This window comes from Haliaeetus albicilla, chromosome 13 (genome assembly GCF_947461875.1).
Source record: "Haliaeetus albicilla chromosome 13, bHalAlb1.1, whole genome shotgun sequence".
Classification (NCBI taxonomy): Eukaryota; Metazoa; Chordata; class Aves; order Accipitriformes; family Accipitridae; genus Haliaeetus; species Haliaeetus albicilla.
Window position 1 is genome coordinate 18946403 of NC_091495.1, and position 22210 is coordinate 18968612.

General features: G+C 40.3%; 2 protein-coding genes across 7 annotated transcripts in view; one reads left to right on the plus strand and one right to left on the minus strand.

Moving 5' to 3' along the window:
• BABAM2 (BRISC and BRCA1 A complex member 2) overlaps positions 1-6220 on the minus strand; it is a 179944-nt gene extending 173724 nt beyond the window's left edge. Inside the window, exons 1-2 of one of the 2 annotated variants that reach the window (XM_069800335.1) lie at positions 6053-6220; positions 2555-2714 (exon numbers count right to left, since the gene is read on the minus strand). In XM_069800335.1, coding sequence (XP_069656436.1) covers positions 2555-2714; positions 6053-6218 — 326 coding nt within the window. In that variant the 5' untranslated portion in view covers positions 6219-6220. Of the gene's footprint in view, positions 1-2554; positions 2715-2904; positions 3331-6052 lie in introns of those variants that run through there. The other variant, XM_069800336.1, reaches the window with a different exon arrangement.
• The window catches only part of RBKS (ribokinase), a 70416-nt gene continuing 54404 nt past the window's right edge, over positions 6199-22210 (plus strand). The window contains exons 1-2 of one of the 5 annotated variants that reach the window (XM_069800339.1): positions 6208-6594; positions 21755-21846. In XM_069800339.1, coding sequence (XP_069656440.1) covers positions 21839-21846 — 8 coding nt within the window. In that variant the 5' untranslated portion in view covers positions 6208-6594; positions 21755-21838. Of the gene's footprint in view, positions 6595-21754; positions 21847-22210 lie in introns of all 5 variants that reach the window. The other 4 variants (XM_069800340.1, XM_069800338.1, XM_069800341.1 and 1 more) reach the window with 4 other exon arrangements.

A 22210-nucleotide genomic window follows, 5' to 3' on the forward strand; every position in this document is an offset into this window, starting at 1 on the left:
CTCTTCATTTACCTCCTGTTAATGTCCAGCCTCTATGTCCTTATACTTCTGTTTCTTCACGTAGGTATCACCTACATTTGCCTCTACCTATTTCCTCTGCATTGTCATTTCTCTCTTTAAAAAAAGCTTAATGAAAGTGAATGTATACAAGGGTTTGAATAATCTCGTGATGTGAGGATAGGGGAGGAGAGTAGACAAATGGTTTTCAATCCTTTTTTGGATTCTCTGAGCCCTACAATGTCTTCCTTTAGAGGCAGTATCCAGCAACAAATATAAATCTACTGATAATATGGTGGGTTGAGGATTTTGTTATTAATCAACTGACATGGACCTCTCAAGAACAGTCTGTGGAGTCCCAAATGCTCCTATATCAAAGGTTAAAGACAGCTCAAGATCTAGTTCAGTCATGGAAGGGACTTCTCTATAATTCTGTGATGCGTCCATCTTATGTGAAGTAATGTTACACTGTTTACCTGTTCAACGACATCATAAAGCACTAAATCACAAGGAACTTTGTATTTCCACACTCGTGCATAAATTAGTTTATTTATAATAGAAAATTTCAAACAATGACTTAGTTGTAACAAACAAGAAAAATCTTTCCTAAAAACCCATATGCATGAAATTTACATTTCAAAGAAATTTCAAGTAATTGCTAATAAATTCTGTTTAGACTGTTTTTAAGAAACTTATTTGTTCAAAAAAACCCACCTTAAAAAATAATTCTCAACTAAATGCAGAATCTCGATTATCCCAGCTCCAGCCCCTAATAACCTCAAGCCATAAAAAAGCCTCAGCATAAAGAATGAGGTTCATTTCCATGTTCCAGAACAAGAAAAAAAAATATTGCTAGCACTTGCATATAGCTGAGCCTATACCTTTAAACAAGATATGGGACAACCTCTGTCAGGTGCTGTACTTGTGTTATAGACTCCATGTTCAACAGTTACTATACAGTTTGAATCACTGGGTTTGGGTGACAGGTGCAGTTGGGGGCAGGTTTTAGTTTTTTAAAGAATAAACTCTTGGAAAACATTCAGGATTTATCAAAGTTAATTCAAGATCTTATCAGCAAGATCACTGGCCAAAAACTTTAGACACTTATTAAAAATACCTCTGCAAAGAGTCAGCTAGAAAACACCACTTTATATTATTTTAATCTATTATTTTAAATGCAGGCAGCATAAACATTCAGTGAGCAGACAGCAAAACCCTTATCTACCTCCCGACAAGCTGATACCTTTACCACCAGGCTACAGCTGTGTTTTCTCTCTACCTTTTTTTGTATTTCCTTCTCTCAGGCTCAACAGGAGAAATGTAAGATAGCTCCCATCTCAGCTTTCCTAGAAGACTAATTCAAGAGAAAGCAAGGTCTAGCGTGAAACGACAGCAGCAGATGCATAACTGCTCAGCCTGTCTCGCATAATTTGCAAGCATAAATGCCAAGCCAGACAACACTAACAAAGTTATAGCTTTTCATACTTCCAAGTAAATCTGTACTCTGTCACAGCACCTTATAGGGAGGGAATGGTTCCTTTCAAACTAACCCTAGAATTCACACCTCCTTCCTGAAAAGGCATTGTAACTACCAGAAAAGGACCTCCCAAACTCTCCATGAAACCACAATAAAGCAGCCTACAGAAGCATACTAAACAAAAGTTTTCAGCAGAACTAAATTTTAAACAACAGTGATTTGTGGTGGTTCTCAAGATCTACTGGGTTATGCTATCATTCACAATGATACACAAAGCAGCAGTTTGTACAAAAGTGGTGATTTAGACACCTTAAGCTAAAGTAATTTCAGGCTCTGGACTCCAGTATCAAATAAATACCTGAATCAGGGACGCCATTAGATGCCCAGCTCTAAAAGAATAAAGCAATTTTTGACGTGTCTCATCTTAAAGTATTCTTTTATCAGCCCCCTTGGGAGTCTCCCCTCTCTGCAGAATGACTAAAGTAAACTCTAAGCATTTCACTTCCCCCATGTATTATTCACAGAGGTTACGCACCAAAGTCCCTTTGTACATGTGGATCCCAAACTTTATTACTATCTGAAAACCATCATGAAACCTTCTGGAATTTAAAATAAAAGGAGTAGCTTGGCCTATTTCAAACACTTGGCCCAACAGCCACTTGATGTACTGATCCTGAGGAGGGTCAGATAAAGTTCATTTTTTTTCCTTATTTAGCATATTCATGACTACAGGCAAGGTCACACAAATTTATCTTCAAGTTTTTAATTTACAGAAAAGATTGAGTAAGCAAATGATAAACAACAGGAAAAACTGTTTATAAGTATCTCACTGCTGAAAACCAACACTATCAAGTGGCAGCAATGAAAGTGTTTTAACAAGATTCTTATTGCCAACAATATGACAAATTAAGTCTCCCAGACTACAAAATAGTAGTAAGACAAAAAATAATGTAGCCAGTATGTCAGCTTCAGATATATTGGAAATACTTAAATACACATGAACCTAGTAAAATTCTGTCCTGAAAAGACATCTTAACTGTGAGGGGTAGGGTAATCTTTTTGGATTAGGAACTCACTTACCCAGATTTCAAGTCTGTAATCCGTAAACAATTAGTAGCATCCAGTCCTACTTTTCCATTTCTGACCACACTGGAAATGAAGGGCGAGAGTGCTGGAGAAATTCTGTTCAAGGCAACTTCAGGTGACATTTTACTACGTTCCTCTTTCCTTTGGTCTTGAGCTGCACAGGGATGGTAAGGGGGGGAAATAAAATAAAAAAACATCCTACTTGTTTGATGTAAATTCACATGCACTCTGCAAACATCAAAAGAAAAAAAGCTAAGCATGCAAAGGATCAGGAATGTAGAGTAAGTGAAGTGTGCACGGGTTTATAAAGAAAAAATAAATACAGGTAATTTTTTTTCTCCTACCGCTGCAACTTTCAATGAAGCCCATTTATTCAATGTCAACATAAAACCAGACTTATGTCCTAGGCTCCTTTAGTTAAGATCCTATCCCTACAAGAAAGGGAAGTAAAACTGAGGGCCATTCTGACACTTCACAGCCTAGCCCTTCTTGTAAGCATTTCCGTTAAGAGTGTACAATTGACAAGACACATTTGTTCTGCTTCCACTGAAATCAATGGGACTTACATTACTGATTGCAATGGGACCAAAGGTTTGATTATTGCTCCATATTCTCCTTTGTAATTTCTAATACCACTAGTGTAACCATTATCAGCATTACTTTTACATTACTTCATTAGGTAGCTATTTACAGCATTTCACGATGCCTTTCAAAGGCTAACACTGCTTTTCTTTCAGTGGTATCACCATACTCTTTGAAAGGTACCTTCATTCACAAAAAAATCAGGAAGCTGATGTATACACGTTTTAAGCTTTTTCAGAAGTGCTTGCAATTGGGTGACCCTATGCTAAATCAGTTAGGCCACTAAGTTAACACACTTTTAAGAACCTGCTGCTTTTTAGCTGAAATGCAGAAACTGATCATGCACACATTTTAACTCATTGCACCACAAAAAGGCTAGAGTGGACAAGAGACTCTGGTAGGAGAAGTGAAAGAAAAGAAAGGTAAGTAACCTATTAAAATGTTAACTTAACATATTTGATCATATTTTTAGGCACAGAGTTTCATCTGAAAATTAACTGAAGCTGACAGTTTTAGAAAACAAAGCCGTAAATTACTTAAGGTAACATAAACATGCCTCTGACAAGTGGGGCAGGAGAGCTCATACTTAAACTTGCTTACTTCCTTACAAAATGCCACATGTGGACTGCTGTATTTATGTGTTCTATAAAGAGGGTGTGAACAACTCATGGCGATAGTTGCAATTTTCTGTTGTTTCTAACACTCACTTCACAAGCATTAGTTGTAACTAATGGATATGCTACAAACTGATTAATTCCCTGTAACTGGTAGCAACATTGAAGTTATACATTTTGTTCTCATGAAAGTCATTCATCTTGAAGTAGTACGAAGCAATGGTCAAGAAGGAGTATTTATCCTAGCTATTCGGAATGTATCTGAATAAAGCAAAAGCCAGGCACTTTAAGGCAAACAAAAAAAACTAATAAAGACTTCCTAAAAATAGTATTTATCTTTAATACACTGGTTCTTACATTTTATGACAGCAAGGAAGCTGAAGAGTAAATACCCATGTCCTAACATATAACATGTTCTCTTCACATATATGATTCGCCATAATTGACAATGGGCAATAACTTCAGTTTGCTTAGCAAACACCTGCAGCAATTTAAGATGCTACCTCCTCTGTTACTTTTCTACCAAAAATTTCTGCCTACTCACCTTTATTCTTCCCCAGAGGCACTGAAAGAACACAAGCCCCGTTGACCTATTTCAACGCAGAGTCCAATAGCTTAGATTGAACCGCTAATAAAAGTGAGTTTAAACTAAAATGGTACTTTGCGCAAGAGTGGCTAAAACAGGGCACATATTTCAGTCATCCCAGCTCTACTGTAGGGAAAAGTAATTTCAAGCGGAGGGGCAGCTGGACTGATGAAGGTAAGAACTTTGTAAACCATGAAAAACATGCTGAAAAACATGCTATCTTTCTAGTAATCTTAAAGGTATACTCAAAGATCTCAGAGTTGGTTCTGATAATGGCACACTTTAAGGGGACTGTAAGTGTTGTGAGGGTAGAATTATGAGATATAAGAGATGTCTCACAAGAGATACACTTGGTGATCAAAGTTGAACAGATGTACCTTCCAAAATCAACTGCAAGATGAGATCCCTTACCTTTTTGTTAATAAAATATGTAGATATTGTCAAAACAAGATGTAAATGACTGCTATCCACTTTTCCTGGTTTTACTGCATCATTTCTTTAAGATCCACAATACCTTCTACATAACAAGCCACATACACAATACTTAAAGGCTCACTATCGATTAAACTCACTGATTTATTTTGTAAACAAAGGTCTTTACAAACTATAACACAATAAGTAACATTTTCATAAGTTTGAGTTGTCGTATACATATTTTTCCCCAGCTTAATTTTCCCACAGTACCGGAAACAACACAAACAAACTCAAGGGAATTAACAAAAACAACATCCACTATATCGTTTCCCTTCCAAAACAAAACATTTGAAAGAAGTAAACAAACTAATAGTTGAATCCTTTTAGATTCAGCTGCCTATCATAACAACTTCAGGCAAACATAACATATGCTTCACAGCAATCATAAAAGCCCAGACACTGCTTTGGGCACCAGAGAATGTCCGGACGCAAGATACTCTGTTCCTCCACCACCAGTAATAACATTATGGGCGTTAAGTGAAGCTGCAAGAAGGCAGAGGCAAATACTGCGATGGAGGCCTTGAAGCACGAGGGAACCTCTCCTGTCTAACCCTCTGGGCTTGGCTGTCGGCAATCTGGTTTTGTGATTTTCACTTTGAGGGTGGCAGTCACAGGTGTCTGGGTGTGGGGAAACGAGGGGACCCCACGACCACCTCCACCTCCTGCCACCGCGCCGGAACGCATCCCCGCCAGCCTGCAACACAACCTGTGACGTGGATCTGCGGAGCTCCGAATAAACCCCCAAATTCCCTCAGCCTCGGCACGACAGAACGCACACTGGACTGACCCCTGCCCAGCCCCGCTCCCTCCCCCGCCGGCCCCCGCCTCGGCGAGGCTCCCCAGGCCACGTGCCGACACTACGAGCCGCGGCCGCCTCATGCGAAGGCGGCGGGCCCCGCCACCCCAGGCGCTGCGTGCCGCGCCGCGCCGCCCCGCCCCGCCACGGCGGCGGCGCCCGGAAGCGGGCCGGGCCACGGCCGGGCGGTGCTTAGGCCAGTCGTCGCCCTGGGCCGTACCGGCCCCCGTGCCACCTCCCGGCCAGCTCCGCCAAGCCAGGCCTGCAGCCTCCGGCGCCGGGTCCCCGCTCGCCCCGAGCTCCCCGGGGCTGGTGGAGGAGGCGGGGGCGAGGGCCGGGGCAGAAGCCAGCCCGCCCGCCCACCGCGCCGCTCCCCCGGGGCTGGCAGGGGCGCTAACTCCCTCCCGCCCGTGCCCGGCCCAGCCCGGGCCCCGCCATACCTACGGCGGCCGGAACACAGCTGCTTAGCAACGGCCGCGGACACGCGCACGTCCCGTCCACCCGCGCCCAGCGTGCGCGCCCCCGCTCCCGCCCCGCCACGCGGCGTGCGCGCCTCCGCCCCCCGCCGCCGCTCCTCGGGCCGGAGGGGTCTTCGCTGGCCTCCATATTGGCGGCCGCCGCAGTGCCTGGCGGGCCGTCCCGCCGCGCAGGCGTGGGGCTGCGGTTCCGTCGCGGCCGAAGCGGGGCGGGGGAGAGGGCGAGGAGGGGAGGGGGTGGCCCTGCCAGCAGGCGTTCGCCAGCGTCACCCCTCCCGACCGAAGGCCCCTGCGGGCCGGCCGCCGCCGCCTCCTCCCCCGCCCGTCGCCCGTAGCAACAGGGGAAGCCGCCGCGACGACGGCGGGGCCTGGCGCGAAGGCCGGGTCCAGGGTCCAAGGCCTGGGCAGCGCCTTGGCTAGGCTGTGGGGCTTGCGGCTGCCCTGTGTCCTGGCGCCATGGCCGCTGAGGTGGTGGTTGTGGGATCCTGTATGACCGATCTGGTCAGGTTAGTACCCAGGGGGGGCTCCCGCAGGCCGGCAGGCCCCGGCGCGGAGCCGACTTCCTGCCCTCGCCGGACGGAGGGGCCCCGAGGTCGAGGGAGCGCGGGGCGTCTCGGTGCCCGGGGCGGAGCGGAGGCTGCCTGCGCCTCCCAAGGGCAGGCTGGGCCGGGATGCACCCCGACCCCTGGGCCAGGGAAAGCAGGTGTCAGGTCTCTCTCCAGGCCTCGAGAGGAGAAGCGGGGTCGGCGCCTGGTGCGGCGGCGAGGAGCTCTCGGCCTTGGGCGGAGGGCACCGAGGCGAGGAGTTGGCTGTGGCAGGGGCAGGGGGAAGGAGCAGAGCCGCCCGTGGGGGCAGCTGGGCCCGGGTGATGTCAGCCCTGCAAATAATACTTTGAAAGAAGACTGTGGGAACGGGGAGAAGTTTGAACGTGTTGTCTGCTGGAGCTTTGATCAGCTGTCTTTAACTTTAGGGAGAAGAGAGGCTTGGGTTTGTGTTTTCATCTGTGCTAGGTGGCTCGGCACTAGCCTTGCTAGAAAAGCAGCACTTCATAGTAACCCACATGGGAAATCGTGAACTCTGATACTCTTTATCAGCAGAGGAGTTTGAAACGATTTTATGAAGGTGAATAAAGCTGGTCAACTGTAACATGTTTTCAGTTCAAAGCACTTGTCTCCACTAGAAAAGCAAGAAAGCAAGCTTAATATTGCAAAGAAAACGAAGTTAGCTCCATGAAAAAAGTAGGTTCTAAGTTGACTACTTGCAGACGACATTTTATGTGACACTTTGAAAGAACAGAGAGAAGGCCTTCCTTCATATCCAAATAGGTCAAGAAGAGGAAATAGGAAACCCTCAAAAATTTAGCACCTCTGCACCCCAAAGCTGGTTTTTAAGTTATTAAATCCTTTTTTAAAGGAATGTCTTGATTCCTTTTTATTCATTTTGCTTTTAGAACTAGGTACTCGGGTCTCATTGCCCTTTTTTTTTTTTTTTTAATACATTGGTAAGGTTTGGAAACTTCTTTTAAAAATTAAAGTACAGAAGTTCATGAAAACTCTTGGTTCCAGCAGCCTGGGTTTTATAGTGAATACTAAATATCAGAAGAATTCCAGCAAAATTGTGAGAGTTGGCAACGATGCAAATACTAACCTAAACTGGCTGACCTTGTCAGCCCCAGTAAACTTGCAAATCAGTCTTTGATTTGCACTATTTTGAACACATCTGTTTTTAAACTATATATGCAGTCTTGGTTAAAATAGGATTTAAAAGTATATGTATCTGGACTGCATCAGCTTGTCCTGCTGGGAATTCTGCAGTAAAAAAAACAATTCCTCAATCAGCAGACAATTATATCAAAGCCTGTGGGTCAAGAAAGTGTAGCATACATGATTAGAAGAATATGCTGAGGAGTAAGTACAGTTTAGGCGTAGAGATGTGTTGTAGAAATGATGAAAACCCTTAAATAATCACAGCACCTGTGTCAGAAAAATTTAATGCTTTACGTAATCTGCAGAACACACCAGCAGCTTTCCAAGAATAGTTGTCTTGTAAGTCAGAGTAAGATCTTGTAGAACTGATCTTGACATTATGTGTGAATGAGCTATCAGATGCTTACGATGTTACATTGAAATATAAAACATGGTGCTCTAACCTGAAGACATTCCTTTTCCTGACTTTCTAAAACATGGGGAAAAAAATCATCCAAAAATCATTTACCAGTTTAAGCACTGCTGACAGCCACAGCTTTGGGCTTTTTCTTGACACTTAAACAAGCAAACAAAAAAGAAAACTCCCATTTTTTTGGTTGCATTTGATATGATAGAAATACAGTCATTTATTTGAAGCCATATTAACTGGCCATACTGTAACCAGAGATTAAACCATGGGTTGTAGCCGTAGATGCTGTTAGACTGAGATTAAGTGAATTGTTGAAGAAAAGCCATTTCACTTTTAATTTGACTGAGAGGGTTTCTTAAATTGTACAAATGCTATCACAAGAATGTATCTGACTCATCATTACTAACCTCTACTTTAAGGAGCAGTGAAGGGCTTTTTATTAGTGATAAGCTAATTTGCTTCAACTGAAAAAGAAGGGACAGCCTCATTCTTTCTGCTACTAGCACAGGACTTCAGGCACTTAATAAGAAAAAGAGTCTGTTTAAATTTAGCTGACAACAGCTCAGTCTGACTGAAATCTCCATGTAGTACCCATGTAGACATAGTTTAAATATATATCCTGTGTTACAAAAATCCTAGTAAATTACTGTAAAGTACTAAACTGTAGGCTGGGATGTGCCTAGGTGGAGAGCAAAGCTATGAAATAAGGAACAATAAGCAAGCTTTATTAAATGCGGTAAAAACTGCCAAGTTAGGATTAGGATTGATGCCAGGAGGATATCTCTTGACTGTCTTTATATCCAGCATTTAGAGGGGGCTGTATATTCTAGGTTTAAAGCTAGTGTTCATTTCAGCTGGGATGAAAGAGCATCAGGGTTTTGTGAGTTTGTCTGTCATTTATACTGATGTTTCAGTTTGTAAAAGGCATGGACAGCAGTGATGATGTTAAATGCCTGTCTGTCACCCATTTGGAGTAGACTGAATAAACTAAATTAGGAGTGAGAGTCACGCAAAGGAGGTCAGACACATTTTTGGACACATTGTGTTTGATAGGCATATTCACCACTCAACACTAAAGCCTGTCTTTCCTAGAAGATAATCATATTGACTGAGACTCTGCCAGAGCTAGACAATGCTATGTTATAACTCAAACTGATAACATACTATGTTGGCCCTTTAAAATACGTCTGGAAAGCTAGAAGCTCAGTGACAGACATTAAATGGTAAACATTCCCAGGTCTGTAGAGGCAAGGTACCAAAAATCAGAAAGATAAGCTTCAAGCTAGTATTAGACATACGGTAGCCAGATTCACCACTAAAAAAAAGTTAGCATGTAATATTTTTACTCAATACAGTAAACTAATGATTTAAAGAAGCGTAACTTCTGTGTGAAATGGAAATGTACAGTTTGAAATTTGCTTTGTCTTACATAATGACTGAGATGGAAAAGGATGGGGACCTTCTGTTGAAGACAGTATTCAGGTGTAATTTGGGGAAATAATCAAATTCGGAAGAAAGGGTAGTGTGCCTTAAAATTCTTCTAAAGGGAAGGGGCCCAGTGGTTTGCTTTTAAAACACTTGTTCTCATTGGAAATTCTTTTCTCATTGTCCTGTAGCACTGCAGTGGCAGAATGTGAGTTTTCTAACGTGAATTTAGTATAATCAAAACAACCTCATGTACATACATGCAGTAAACCACACTCTTTTGGCTTAATAGGACCAGGAAAAAAACATATTTGTGGTCACTGTCACAATCAACATTTCATTGGCAATAGCAGGCAATAGTAGTAGAAAAAAAAACCAGCATTATTCTGTATGATCTAGATATCAAACCAGATGGGAACCATCCATAGTATTATTTAAATAGTTTCTGCTCTGACTCATATTTGCAGACTGGTCGTGGCATTGGCATTTTAATTCATATTAAATCAGGACAAGACTAAACATATAAACCAATGAGAGTCAGACACACTAAAACAATTAGAATAAACAGGAGAAACTTTGGCATGGCAACTGAAAACAGCAGAAGCAAAGAACAAAATGTAAGATGGAAAAACAGTCTTTGCATAGTCACAACAGCAACAGTTTTTCACTTTAACTCAAGAGAATGAGGCCAAAGTCCAAATACTGGAAAACTGTGTTTGTTAGGATGTTCAAAATTTGAAGTCTTGGTTTTCTGTGGACCTCTTTTCTTCCCTCAGGTTGCTTCATTCCCTGTAGGGAGTAGAACTAGAAGTTCTGCTTCCAGTCCCTTGTTTTAACAACCGTCGTTAATAATTATTACAAATACTAAACTGATTGATTGAAAGCATTCAGCAAGAGAAGAAAGACATGGCAGAGTAAGCATTGAGCTACAAAGTAGTATGTTGCTAGACTGGAGTGGACAGTGGTGACAAATGCACATCCAAAATAAACATCTCAGAGTAGCCTGATGGACGCATCGAATCATCTTTGCTAACCGAGCACAATCTCTGCTTGTGCAAAATGGCAAAGGTATCTATCTCCATTAGTGACATTCTGCATCTTCCTCTTGAGTCTCTAGTGGTGGTTATTGTGAGCTGAAGTGCTGAAGTAAATGGCTCATTGGAAATGTCCATGATCCAAAGCTATGTCTGTACTTTCTTTGTTAAAGTGCAATATTTGGGACAATAATTTCAGGCTTTTTTTGTGGGAATAGGGAAAGTAATTTTCTTTTGTTTCTTTTGAGCGAGCAGAGAAAGTCTCACATATGACTTCATTTTCTTCTTTGCTTTGTTTCCAGGTCTTTCACGTGTGTATTTCCACCATTTCTCATGCATGCACAGTCACCAAGTTTTAATGTTTTTTCTTGCTTTAATGTGTTTTTTCTGCTCTTCAGCTTCTCCTAGCAGCAGAGAAAAGTGTTCTAGAATCCTTCAAATCTATTTCATTTGTGTTTTTGTTTTTATCTGTAATGCTTCCCCTGCAGCAGCCACTCCTCATTCTAGTCAATCTGCCATTGCCAGCAGCATGGGAAAGCACAACTGTGAAGGAATACAAGCTTAGTCCAGTTGAGGAAATTAATCTTTTGGATCCAGAGAAAGGCATCAAGGCATGAGAGAATGTGTCATCTGTGAATTGTTTAGTTTATGTAATAGTGAAAAATCTGGGCTTGATTTCAGAGCTTGTACTATTCCCTTGTCTTCTTTGACCTAGAAAAGTTTGGGTGTATAGTAAATGCAAGATGCGCAGGCTCAGTGTTTTGTTGCTCTGCTCTCATTTTAGAGGACCTAGATGTGGTTTAGAGAAACACCCCTTTGCCTTCTCTCGCCTGGCAGAAAGCAAGCTGGGTCTTGGGGGCCCAAAAAGAAAAACTGGATAAAAATCCAGTTAATGAAATCCTCAGTAATGGAATTCAGTAAGAAAATTGTGTTCTGTTCCTGTACAGCTTTTGAGTATCTGTAGTGACCCAGACACTGCTCATCTGATGTGGGGCCTGATCCAAGCTCATTCATGTCAGGAGAAGCCTTTCACTCCTGTAAACTGTCATTAAACTGTCATCCTCCCTCAAAATCTGAGTGAGCCATTTATTTTAGGATGAGACACAGTTTAATGTTTTAGTGTGTTAAAAGTATTTGGTGTTACACTCCAGACCTGAAAAGCTTTCAACAAAGTTCCTCTAACAAAAAATGACAAAATAGTGAAGGGGGAAAAAGGAGGGAAAATGTCTGGTTGGGTGTTTCTTAAATTAACACAAAATAACTAGGGCAAAGCCACCAATGACTTTTTTTAACCCATTACAAGAGCTGCATTTGCAATGGAGGTTATGAACCCCAAGCAAGAGTCAAGTGCATTATTGATCCCAGCTGGCACTTTCTGAAAGAAACTGTTGTTTGTGCAACAGAGGATGCTATGGGTCCTCTCTAAGAAGGACTGGTGGTGCTACAACACCTGCTCAACACTTGTCTTTGGCTCTTACCCATGAAAACTTTTTTTTGCCCTTCCCAAATGGAAATGTGGACATCTTTTAAAAGTCTTAGGAAATATAAATGTGAAACTGGTCACACAATGTCTTTTAACTTAAGTACAACAAAAGTGTTGCTTCCTGGATTCTATTTCATTGAAACCTCCCTGCCCTTTCACTTGGTGTCTTCATTTTGTGTCCTAAGCTACTTTACTGTAATTAGGCGCTGTCTTTCCTTCCAGAAGCAATTCCATTTCAGCAATAACTAATATGACTCTTGTTTTTTAGACTTCTTCATCTAGTTCAGTTTTAGTAGTATGTATTCAGTAGTGCTTTTGACCTAAAGAATAGCCCTTGTGGTACTACAGTCAGGCCTGTACTACATGAATGCCATAGCTGAAGTAATTTCTTTGGCTTCCCAGTAACCAAGAGGTAGCACTTCTTGTCCTGCTGTGCATTTGGAAAACATTTTGGAGTTGGAGGAGGTGAAGAGGGGAAGTTTGCTTTGTAAAAAGATAGAAAAAAGGTAAAGAGAAGTTGGAGGAAGGTCTTAAAAAGGGCAAAAATAATAGGGAAGACGTGAGGTTTTACTGCAGAAAGTGTGAAGAGTCTATGGAGTTGAGTTTGAGAGAAAAGGCAGGGAAACTACTATCCTAACAGTGACAGCTATCCAGTGGCCCCATTTTTCTGCTTCTCTTTCTGCCAGCTCTGGTTGCCTGTTTGCTTTTTGCACTTTTCTCCCATGGCTGCATGGCAAGGTTCAGGCAAAAGCTGTGGTTTAGCCTGCTGTCTTCTCCCAGCACCAGCATTTTGGAAGATATGGCACCCAGTAAGTCCTCTGTTACCTCCTCCTTCCCATGAATGAGTTCCCAGCTGTCTGCTTCTGTTCTTACCAGCTGCAGTGTCTGGTCTGTTTAAGTTTGTAAATTGCTTTGAGATCCTTCAAGATGAAAGGTTCTACTTAAGTGAGATCATTATCGCCTTCTACATTTCTCCACTCCCAGTTCGTGGCTCAAGCTTCTTGTCTCATCTCAATTTGGGGTCCTGCACAGTACTCAACATTCCCAGCTCACAGCAACACAAAGCTTACACACAAATTTCAACTTCCAGTCCTTGAGTTGTTTGACACCTCTCAGAGTACTTCAGAGCTGAAGGTTAAATATATGTATTTTCCTGAGCCAATGCCAAAATACTTAGCACTTGCTGCACTGAGATGGTACTTCTGCATTTGCATCTGACTTCATGTTATTTTGTGTGCTTCAAGAGGCTGTATAGTTCTCTTCCTCCCACTTCTGAAGTACTTACTCATTCTAGGAAGCATTCCAGCTACAATGTTTTCTGTGATCCTACACTATATTCTTATAGCTATACTTTGTTCATGTTCTTGTGGTTAAACTGTAAGCCTGTCAGGGCAGGGATTTCACTCGTGTCTGGTGTAGTGAACTTATGGAGTGGAACCCAGACAGGAGTTCAGAGGGCTGTCTCTGTTCAAAGACTCATAGGCAGTAATACAGTGTTTGGACAGGAGAACCCGTTTTCTGTTCAGCTGCATGTCTAGCTGTTGTCTTCATCTTCCATATTTTGACTGATAGTAAGAGACTTTTTTCACTGTATAGTATCTCTGTGTCTTTATTCCCGATGTCATTCACATTCCAGTGAAATTTCCCTCTTTCATACAAAAGTGAGGTCACCTTAAACCTGTGTTTATGATACTGCAGTCATTTCCATGGCAGTAGACTATGATATCATCAGTGGAGGATTATGCCTTTCCTATGTGTGTTAGCAATTAAAAATTATGGTTTGTGAGATAAAACTAGTGTTTACCAAGCTTTTAGGTTTAGTCCATATGAGGCAGGGAAACTATTGCTTAATTCTCTAGAGAGTTCACTTGGGTAATGGAATAAATGAATCCAGAAACATTGTGATCCTAGCAGGTGATAAGTTTTTGGGGGTAGATTTCCTAATGGGAGAGAAAATCAGCTACTCCATCTTGTGTTCTCTCGCCTGGCAAAGAAGACTTGTCTGAAACACCATGGTACTCATTGTTTTGTTATTCAGAGGTACTTAAATGCTTGACTTAAAGTATCACAATTTTCTAGGCTCATTAGACTGGCATTTTTCCCCTTTGGAGGTCAGTAAGCTATTATACACTACCCACAAAAGTAAAACAACCTGGTTATCAGTCTTTTCATCTTTTTAATGGGTGCCCTATTTGCCAGCTACCAGTAGCTGCATCTCTTTGTTGAACCTTCCTAAGTATGTACATGCTTTCTCCTGGGTTGGTGACAGCAGAGGCCAGTTTCAACACTGTGACAGCAAAAGAAAATTCATTCATTTAAAATGTAGCGTCCAGTGATAAAACATTTGCTAATGCTCCAAGAAGAAAATGGTGGATTCACAATATAATTTATTTCATCCCTTCAAATACTTAAGAATTTTTAAGCCAAGGAAGTAGAGTTTTCTAAATAAGAGTGAAGAGAAAGGGAAAAGAGATTAGATAAAAGTTTACAGAGAAAGAACATCGTCAGTCTAGGTATTGCAACACAAGACAAAATTTGTAGCCATTTTTTGGTAATGTAGTTTTAATTACAGAAATACACTACACCTGTGCACATTTCAGCCTGTCTGTTTTCCCACATAACAGAAATGAACTCTCATAAAATATCTGTTTAAATAATGTGGGTCAGAACATTAGAAAAAAATCTCAAAATGGTGTGCCCTAATTACATACAAGACTTGCATGTGTCCAGTTTCACAGAAAGTCTAGGATGTGAAAAGGTTCTGCCTGAAATTATTACCATGTTAGTAACTACAGTAGAAAGAAATTGCTTTTCCCATTGACATTCATGGAAATGGAACTAGGCTGGAATGGAACAAAAGCCAGACAGAATTATTGTATGTAGTTTTTGGAGGCTGAGATTACTAATGCCATAATAGACCTGACCCATATTTACTGAGCGTAAAGTCAGGTGATGTTACAGCAACCTCCCGAGTGTGCAGCTTCCCTATCATTCTGCATTCCTGCTGAGCCTTCATCTGTCTCTGGTAAACCCAGAGTGACACTTCTGTTTGAAGAAAATGAAGGGTCAGGAAATAACAACATTATGATCAGGGAAGAGGCTGTTCGGATAAAAGCTTGTTTACTAATTGTCCAATATCAACATCAGGAGTAAGGAGTTTGTGTTCATTTCCGCTACAGAAAGATGTTTTATCTCAGCAATGCACAATAGCATATGACCATGGCTTCACATTATAACATCCCTCTTTATAGATAGCACAACTGTTGCCTTTTGCTTTCTGTAGGGTTCTTAGACATCTGTGCAGTTCCAAGTAAATAGCATGCAAAACAGTGATACACTGGGCATTTGCATTGTCAGTACTTAGGGTAGTCTTTGGGCTTCTGCTGTATCCCAGTGATAGAGACTGAATATTATGTTGTGTTATGAATGTACCTATAATTTCTTGCTCCAATGAATACTCTTTTACTATGTAACTCCCACAGTTTTTTATTGTTTTGGTTATTGTCCCTGCTATTATTGGAAATTCTTTTTTACTTTAAAATAAAACATATCTTGCCTTTTCAGTCTGGAGGTGTTTTCCAGGCAAGATTCACTACAGTCAAAAGGGGAAATTGTCTAAAGGAACTCCTCTGAAAATATTTGTCACAATGAACAGTTGTTAGGCACTATATTTTAACACCCAACACTGAGACTATTGTATTTTCTCACCCTTTATGAGCCACAGAATGATATGATTAATAGTTCTGTTCTGTTGTTAATGAATGACTTGCTATCTGTACTGTTAATGGAAATAAACATTTTCCTAGATGCATTTCTAGACATAAATATCTTCGGGTGAATTTTAGTACTCCTGACAGTAAAGGGCTGCTGGCACAAATCAAAAGCTGCAATAAAAATCATACAGAGTCGATGGTAACAAATTTGTGTAAAAATACTCTGGTCAGGCGTATATATGATATTGCCTCTAGGAGCTGTCTGAGCTGTTCTTTCCATAGGACTTTACCAGTAAGGTTTTTTTTGCTTGTTTTATATGGCTCCAGTTGTTAGCCTCTATATCAAGTTGCAGTAAGTTATTTGATGCTGATATCCCTGCTTTCTTCCAAGCCTAGTATCATATACTTTGAGCCTGAAGAAAATACAAAATTATTTTTCACTAGTATGTTGCCTAAGTAGGTGCAGCTTTATAGAACACGTTGATCTTTGTGACAACTAATTATAAAATAAGAAGCTGGTAATGTTCCCGAGTATATCAATTGTGTGCTCTCTTCTGGGTTTTATTATTTCTTCTTTCCATTTCTGACTTTAGTCCATTTTTTTCTCCTTTTTTCCTGTACTAGATCAATAGCATGTCATCCCTGAGCCATCTATGATTTCCCCTTTTTTGCCTCCAGCTCTTCTTGTTGTCTTTCGACATCACGTTCTTACAGTGTACTTCTTTTCGGTATTGCTCTTTTCCTGCCTCTCATCTTTCAAAAAATAACTTTTGCTTCCAAAGAATCATAATTCCCTTTCACTAATTTATTCCATCCATCACTTGCTATACTTCCTGTCCTCTCTCAGATCCCTGTTTATACAAAATGCATAAACCTTGACAGTATAAGCAGCAGCAAGAAAAAAAACGTGTTGGTCAGAGCTGAAAATAAAGGATGGGAAGGAATAGGAAAGACAGATCCAAGTTCAGTACTTGTGTGGAAAGACAGGCATTTTCCATGTTCTCAGCTGTAATGAGAGTGAATATGCCTTCCTTCTTCTAATGGTCTGATCCTACTATTCATTGGGAATATCCTCAAGTATATTAATATTGCTCAATCTTTTTTTTTATTATTAATTTCCTTTTCTTTTTTTTTTCCCCCAGAAAGAACAAAGTAAAAAATGACCTGTTGGGAAAAAAACAGTTGGTTTTGCTGGACCTCATAGTACTCCATATAGAGGCAGCAAAAATGAGCAGAATTTTCTTCAGTTTTCATTCCCTGTTACTCATGAAATTCTGGGCACTAATGGAGACACAGGAGTTGTCCATTGGTAGGCATCACAAGCCAGGGTTACACAGAATTAGGCCTTCCTGATTTTTAGAGATCTGACTTTCCCAAGAGAGCTTAAATGGTGAAAATGGTAAAGGTACTTATCTAGAGGAAATTCCTACGTGCCACAAGAGAGTTAACCTTGTCCAGCAAATCCCAGCCCCTCCCTCCTCCCATCCCCCCCATTCTCATCTTTGCCCTGCAAACCTTAAAGTTATTGTAATCCAGGATTTTAGTAGATACCTTTATAATTAGATTGAACTTCAGATAAAGTTTTTTTTTTAATCAGTGAATCAAGGGTAATAGAGTTTCAAAGTAAAAACTTGTCTAGTGAAGGCACCGTGAATTTAGCCCTGAAGTAGTCAGGCAGTTGGACTGGATGGTGCTTGTAGGTCCCTTCCAACTGAGCTAGTCTACTCTAGTCTTGTCTATTCTATTCTCATATTAAGTTTAAATATATTGATTACCTTTATTATCTACAATATATTGAGTAAGTATATGTAAACTAAGTATTGTTTTGGTTATACTTTTCATTTGTGACCCATATGGATTCTGTAGGAAGCACTGTACTTACAAACTTGATGAAAAATATCATACTTGCCAAAAGTATTGTCCTGGGTATGTGTCCTGGTTTCAGCTGGGATAAGAGTCAATTGTCTTCCTAGTAGCTGGTACAGTGCTATGTTTTGAGTTCAGTATGCTAAGAATGTTGATAACACTGATGTTTTCAGTTGTTGCTAAGTAATGTTTAGTCTAAAGTCAAGGATTTTTCAGCTTCCCATGCCCAGCCAGCGAGAAAGCTGGAGGGGCACAAGAAGTTGGCACAGGACACAGCCAGGGCACCTGACCCAAACTGGCCAACAGGGTATTCCATACCATGTGACGTCACATCTAGTATAGAAACTGGTGGGAGTGGGGGCGGGGGATCGCCGCTTGGGGACTAACTGGGTGTCGATCTGCAGGTGGTGAGCAATTGCACTGTGCATCATTTGTACATTCCAATCCTTTTATTATTACTGTTGTCATTTTATTAGTGTTATCATTATCATTATTAGTTTCTTCTTTTCTGTTCTATTAAACTGTTCTTATCTCAACCCACAAGTTTTACTTTTTTTACCTATTTTCTCCCCCATCCCACTGGGTGAGGGGGGAGTGAGTGAGCGGCTGCATGGTGCTTAGTTGCTGGCTGGGGTTAAACCATAACAGTATGAGTTTTTAGAGCAACATCATATTGAAGAAAACTATTAACATTTGGACTGCACTGTACTTCATTGTGATGCCTGTATAGTGAGAACACATCTATGACATTGTTCTTAATATTGTAGTTTATAAAGCACAATATGCTTGTATGCAAAATGCCAATACTTAATAGTGTGTGTTTGGGGGGGTCCTTTTTTATTTTTTAAATAAAAAGAAAAGACTTGAAAAGAATGACAACAAGATTTGTAGGGGGGTCAGTAGGTGCTTTATTTTCTGTATGATAGTAAAGCAGAAGCACAGATCACTTTGTTGATTTACCAGTGTATAAAAGATCATGATGACAAGAACAAGGACCCAGTGGCCTATCCACTCAACCATATTATTTCCACTTTGTTCATTGTTGTCTGATAAATTCTTTCTTTTAGAGGTAGAGAAAAGATTAATGTTCACATATGTCTTGTTTATCTTAATCTGTCCTTGGGCATGTAAAGATCACTCTTTGCTTGGGTGGCAAAAGTTGTTTTGTTTTGTGATGGTTTTTCTCCTTTAGCCCTGGTACTTCATCATGATATAATGTTCTCTTTGGCATAGGAACCATAGGCAGCCTTCTTCAGCCCTGGGTAAGCACAGCATGTTTCAGAGACAGTCTATTCTAACATCACCATAAGATTGCCTTGAAAATAATTATGTAACTGCAATTCCAAAAATAATGCAATTGAGAGACATCAGTGAAGAACAACGTGGGAGGCAAATAAAGTTAGAGAGTAGCAATTTTGAAAATTTCCACAATCTTTCTTAAATACAAAACAGATGTTTGGTAAGAATGATGGAATGTTTGCTGAGACTTAGATATCTGAACATAGATTCATGTTTGTTTGGGGTTTTTTAATCTCTTTAGAGCTTCAAGTTCAGAATTAAACATTCCACAGATTATGAATTCGTCAATGTTGTGCCCACTTTTTCCCAAAATTTAACTGCTAGCAATGTGAGGAGAAGTTACAGGTTTGTTGTTCCATGAGAAAGCTTTTTACTTTTGGCAATTAGTCTAATAAATAATTTCTTAGTGTTGAAGGTTTCATACTCCTAATGTAATTTAGGAATTTTGATCTTATGCTGATACCGTCATTTCACTGAAGTGCAGTACAGTGCGCTACCATAAATGCTTCAAGACATTGATCTGGATGCCACCTTATTTGTTTCGTCTTTTAATATCTAAGACGGTAAAATTTGCTTCTGTGCAAAGGGTCCACAGAAATGTTCATTGAAGTTCTTGAAGAGCTATGGATGTCTGTTCTCATTCTACAGGTTATGAATTTCGGTCTTTTTAAATTGAGGTTGTGATTGCACGTATAAGAAGATACCACTCTTGTGGCCCTCCTACCTGTAGTTGCAGCCATTAATTTAATTTTCTCGCTTGCTAGAGATTTTCACCAGTTGTTTCAGTTCAGCTGTTTACCCATTCAGTAATGAGTTCTACAAAACAGTTTGTCTTTAAAAAAAGAAAAAAAATATATATGTGTTTCATAGAATACATATTTTCTCTGATGGCAAAACTGATTGGAAAGATTCCTGCTGCTCTGCACCAATTCATCATTCACTTGTTTGTGTTGCGGTGACAAACTGTATATCGTGTAAAATCAAACAGGTTTAAAACACACTCTGAATGGATGATGAGGTAAAGCTTTGACATCTGTCTCTGCCACTGTGCTTCAGCACTGTCCTGCAAAGGGACTGCTCTTTAAGTATCAATTATTTTGCCTGGTACCAGTTTGGGTAATGTTTCTACACTGTTCATTACTGTGGGCTAGGGAGAGAACCCAGACCATCAAACATTCAAGCAATAACCAATTGTTTGAATTGTCTGAAAAGTTAATTTTTTTAAAGGAAAACTTGCCACTTTAAGGGACATAGGAGGAAGAAAAAAAAAGATTTTCTATGATTTCTAATTGTCTCTTAACAATTTTTTAGTCATTAAAGATCTGAAATGAGACTAAGAACCTAGAACTGGATAGCCCCACATTTAAACCACACTGTAGTTAACTAAATTCCTGAGATAGTCTCTTTATAAATCCTGAAAGTTTTCTGCCTTCCAAGAAGATGTTTTAGTGGATTATGAAAAGGGAAGAAAGCATAAGTGAGTCAAGTACATCAGATTTTGAAAAGAATTGTGGTCTTTTTGTCTCCATGTTATGGATACTTTCCCATAGCACATGTTCAAATCTTTAAAAATTAGGCTAGACAAAAGAGACCAAGGCTAAACCAAAATGTCAAGCCAGATCCAAAAGAAGTCTGAGACTTTTTCACCACAATGTTGTACTAATATTCCTAGTTGGAGGCAAGAACTGTTCTCTCCTTTGTATTTGTTAAGTTCTGAGAATCATGAAAGCCCAGTAAATTGTATGTACTAGGCAGTGGCTAGTTACACCTACTCTAATCTCACAGGGATTTTCCCTGTTCTAGGGAATTCCCAGCAGGGGAGAAAGCCAGTTTTGTTCAGTGACTCAAAGAGAACAGACTCAAAGCTAAATTCTACGCCTTTACATTATATTCCTTTTTATTAAGACACTTTTACATGCAGTATTTCTACTACTATTTTGATACCCCTGATGATCTTCACCTTCTCTTCAGGAGAAAAAATAATGTCTGAGTGTTTCTTTTGATACTATGTAAATGATGGTCATCTTAGATAATGTGGTATCTAATCTAATGTACAAATTCTCTTTCCCTCTGACTTGCCTGATGAGAATATTGTTTTCTTTTTTCTTTCTTTAGAGAAAAATGTTTACATACTTTTCTGTTTTCCTTTCTCATGCACATGCCATTTCTCAGAAACATACTGATACTTTATGCTTTTCTTCAGTATGTCTAATGAGCTAAGTATCCTGTACACTTAATTAAACCTTGGTTACATAGCATTCAGTGTTTTCAACATACAAAGTAGTATCAAGTCAAAGTTTCAACATTGGCTTAGAGCAGTCTGGCTGTACTGCTGCCAGCAAAGGCACTCCTGCTTGTCCCTTCACTCACCTTCTCATTCCTGCAAGTTCTGGCTCACCTTGGCTGCTCTGCTATACAGTAAATTGGACCAATTTGCTGATCCAAATTAAAGTGACCCTTGGAACAAAAATATTTTGAATTAGGAAGCTCTGTGAGCAATAAAAGCAATGCAAGAGAAGGTGGGAAAATGCTGCTGAGGGGAGGTCATGGTTTTACATCAGCTTAAGCTAACAGTAATAATACATCTTTATAGTATTTTCATGTGTTGAAAACAATGAGCAGACACTGGTTTGGTGTCAGAAATTGGAAGCAAACTATGATTAATTTCAGGATTAATTTATGCAGATGTTGCTAATATACATCTTTCCCTTTCCCCTCCTTCCTTCTTCAGACTTTCTATCTCTGAATATGATCTAGTCACTGCTTAGATGGGAACTTTTCAAGAAAACCCAGAATACCAGGGAAAGGGCCAGTAATGATTCAGTAAGTTGCGCTTTCACCTCTGATTCAGTGCTTCAATACAGTAGTAAAGGGTTCTGTTCTGTTTCTAATGCCATCCTTCTGAAGGGATGTCTGTATAAAAATACAAATGCTAATCAGCTCTAGCCTTTAAGGGAACTTGTGGCACACACTTACTGGAAGAAAGGGTTGAAGGTACAGCAATGGTGAAATTCTTATGTGTGTACTTTTATTAATCCCAAACCTCTGAAACTAAGTGGATGTAAGATTCTTCATTTCCCATGAACAAATGTGGGCAGCATTGCTGTGCGCTTTACATTCAAATATTGTTTTCTAAAAACTCAGTTGAAATTCTGAGTGATTATATTCCTTTATTTGTAACCTCCAA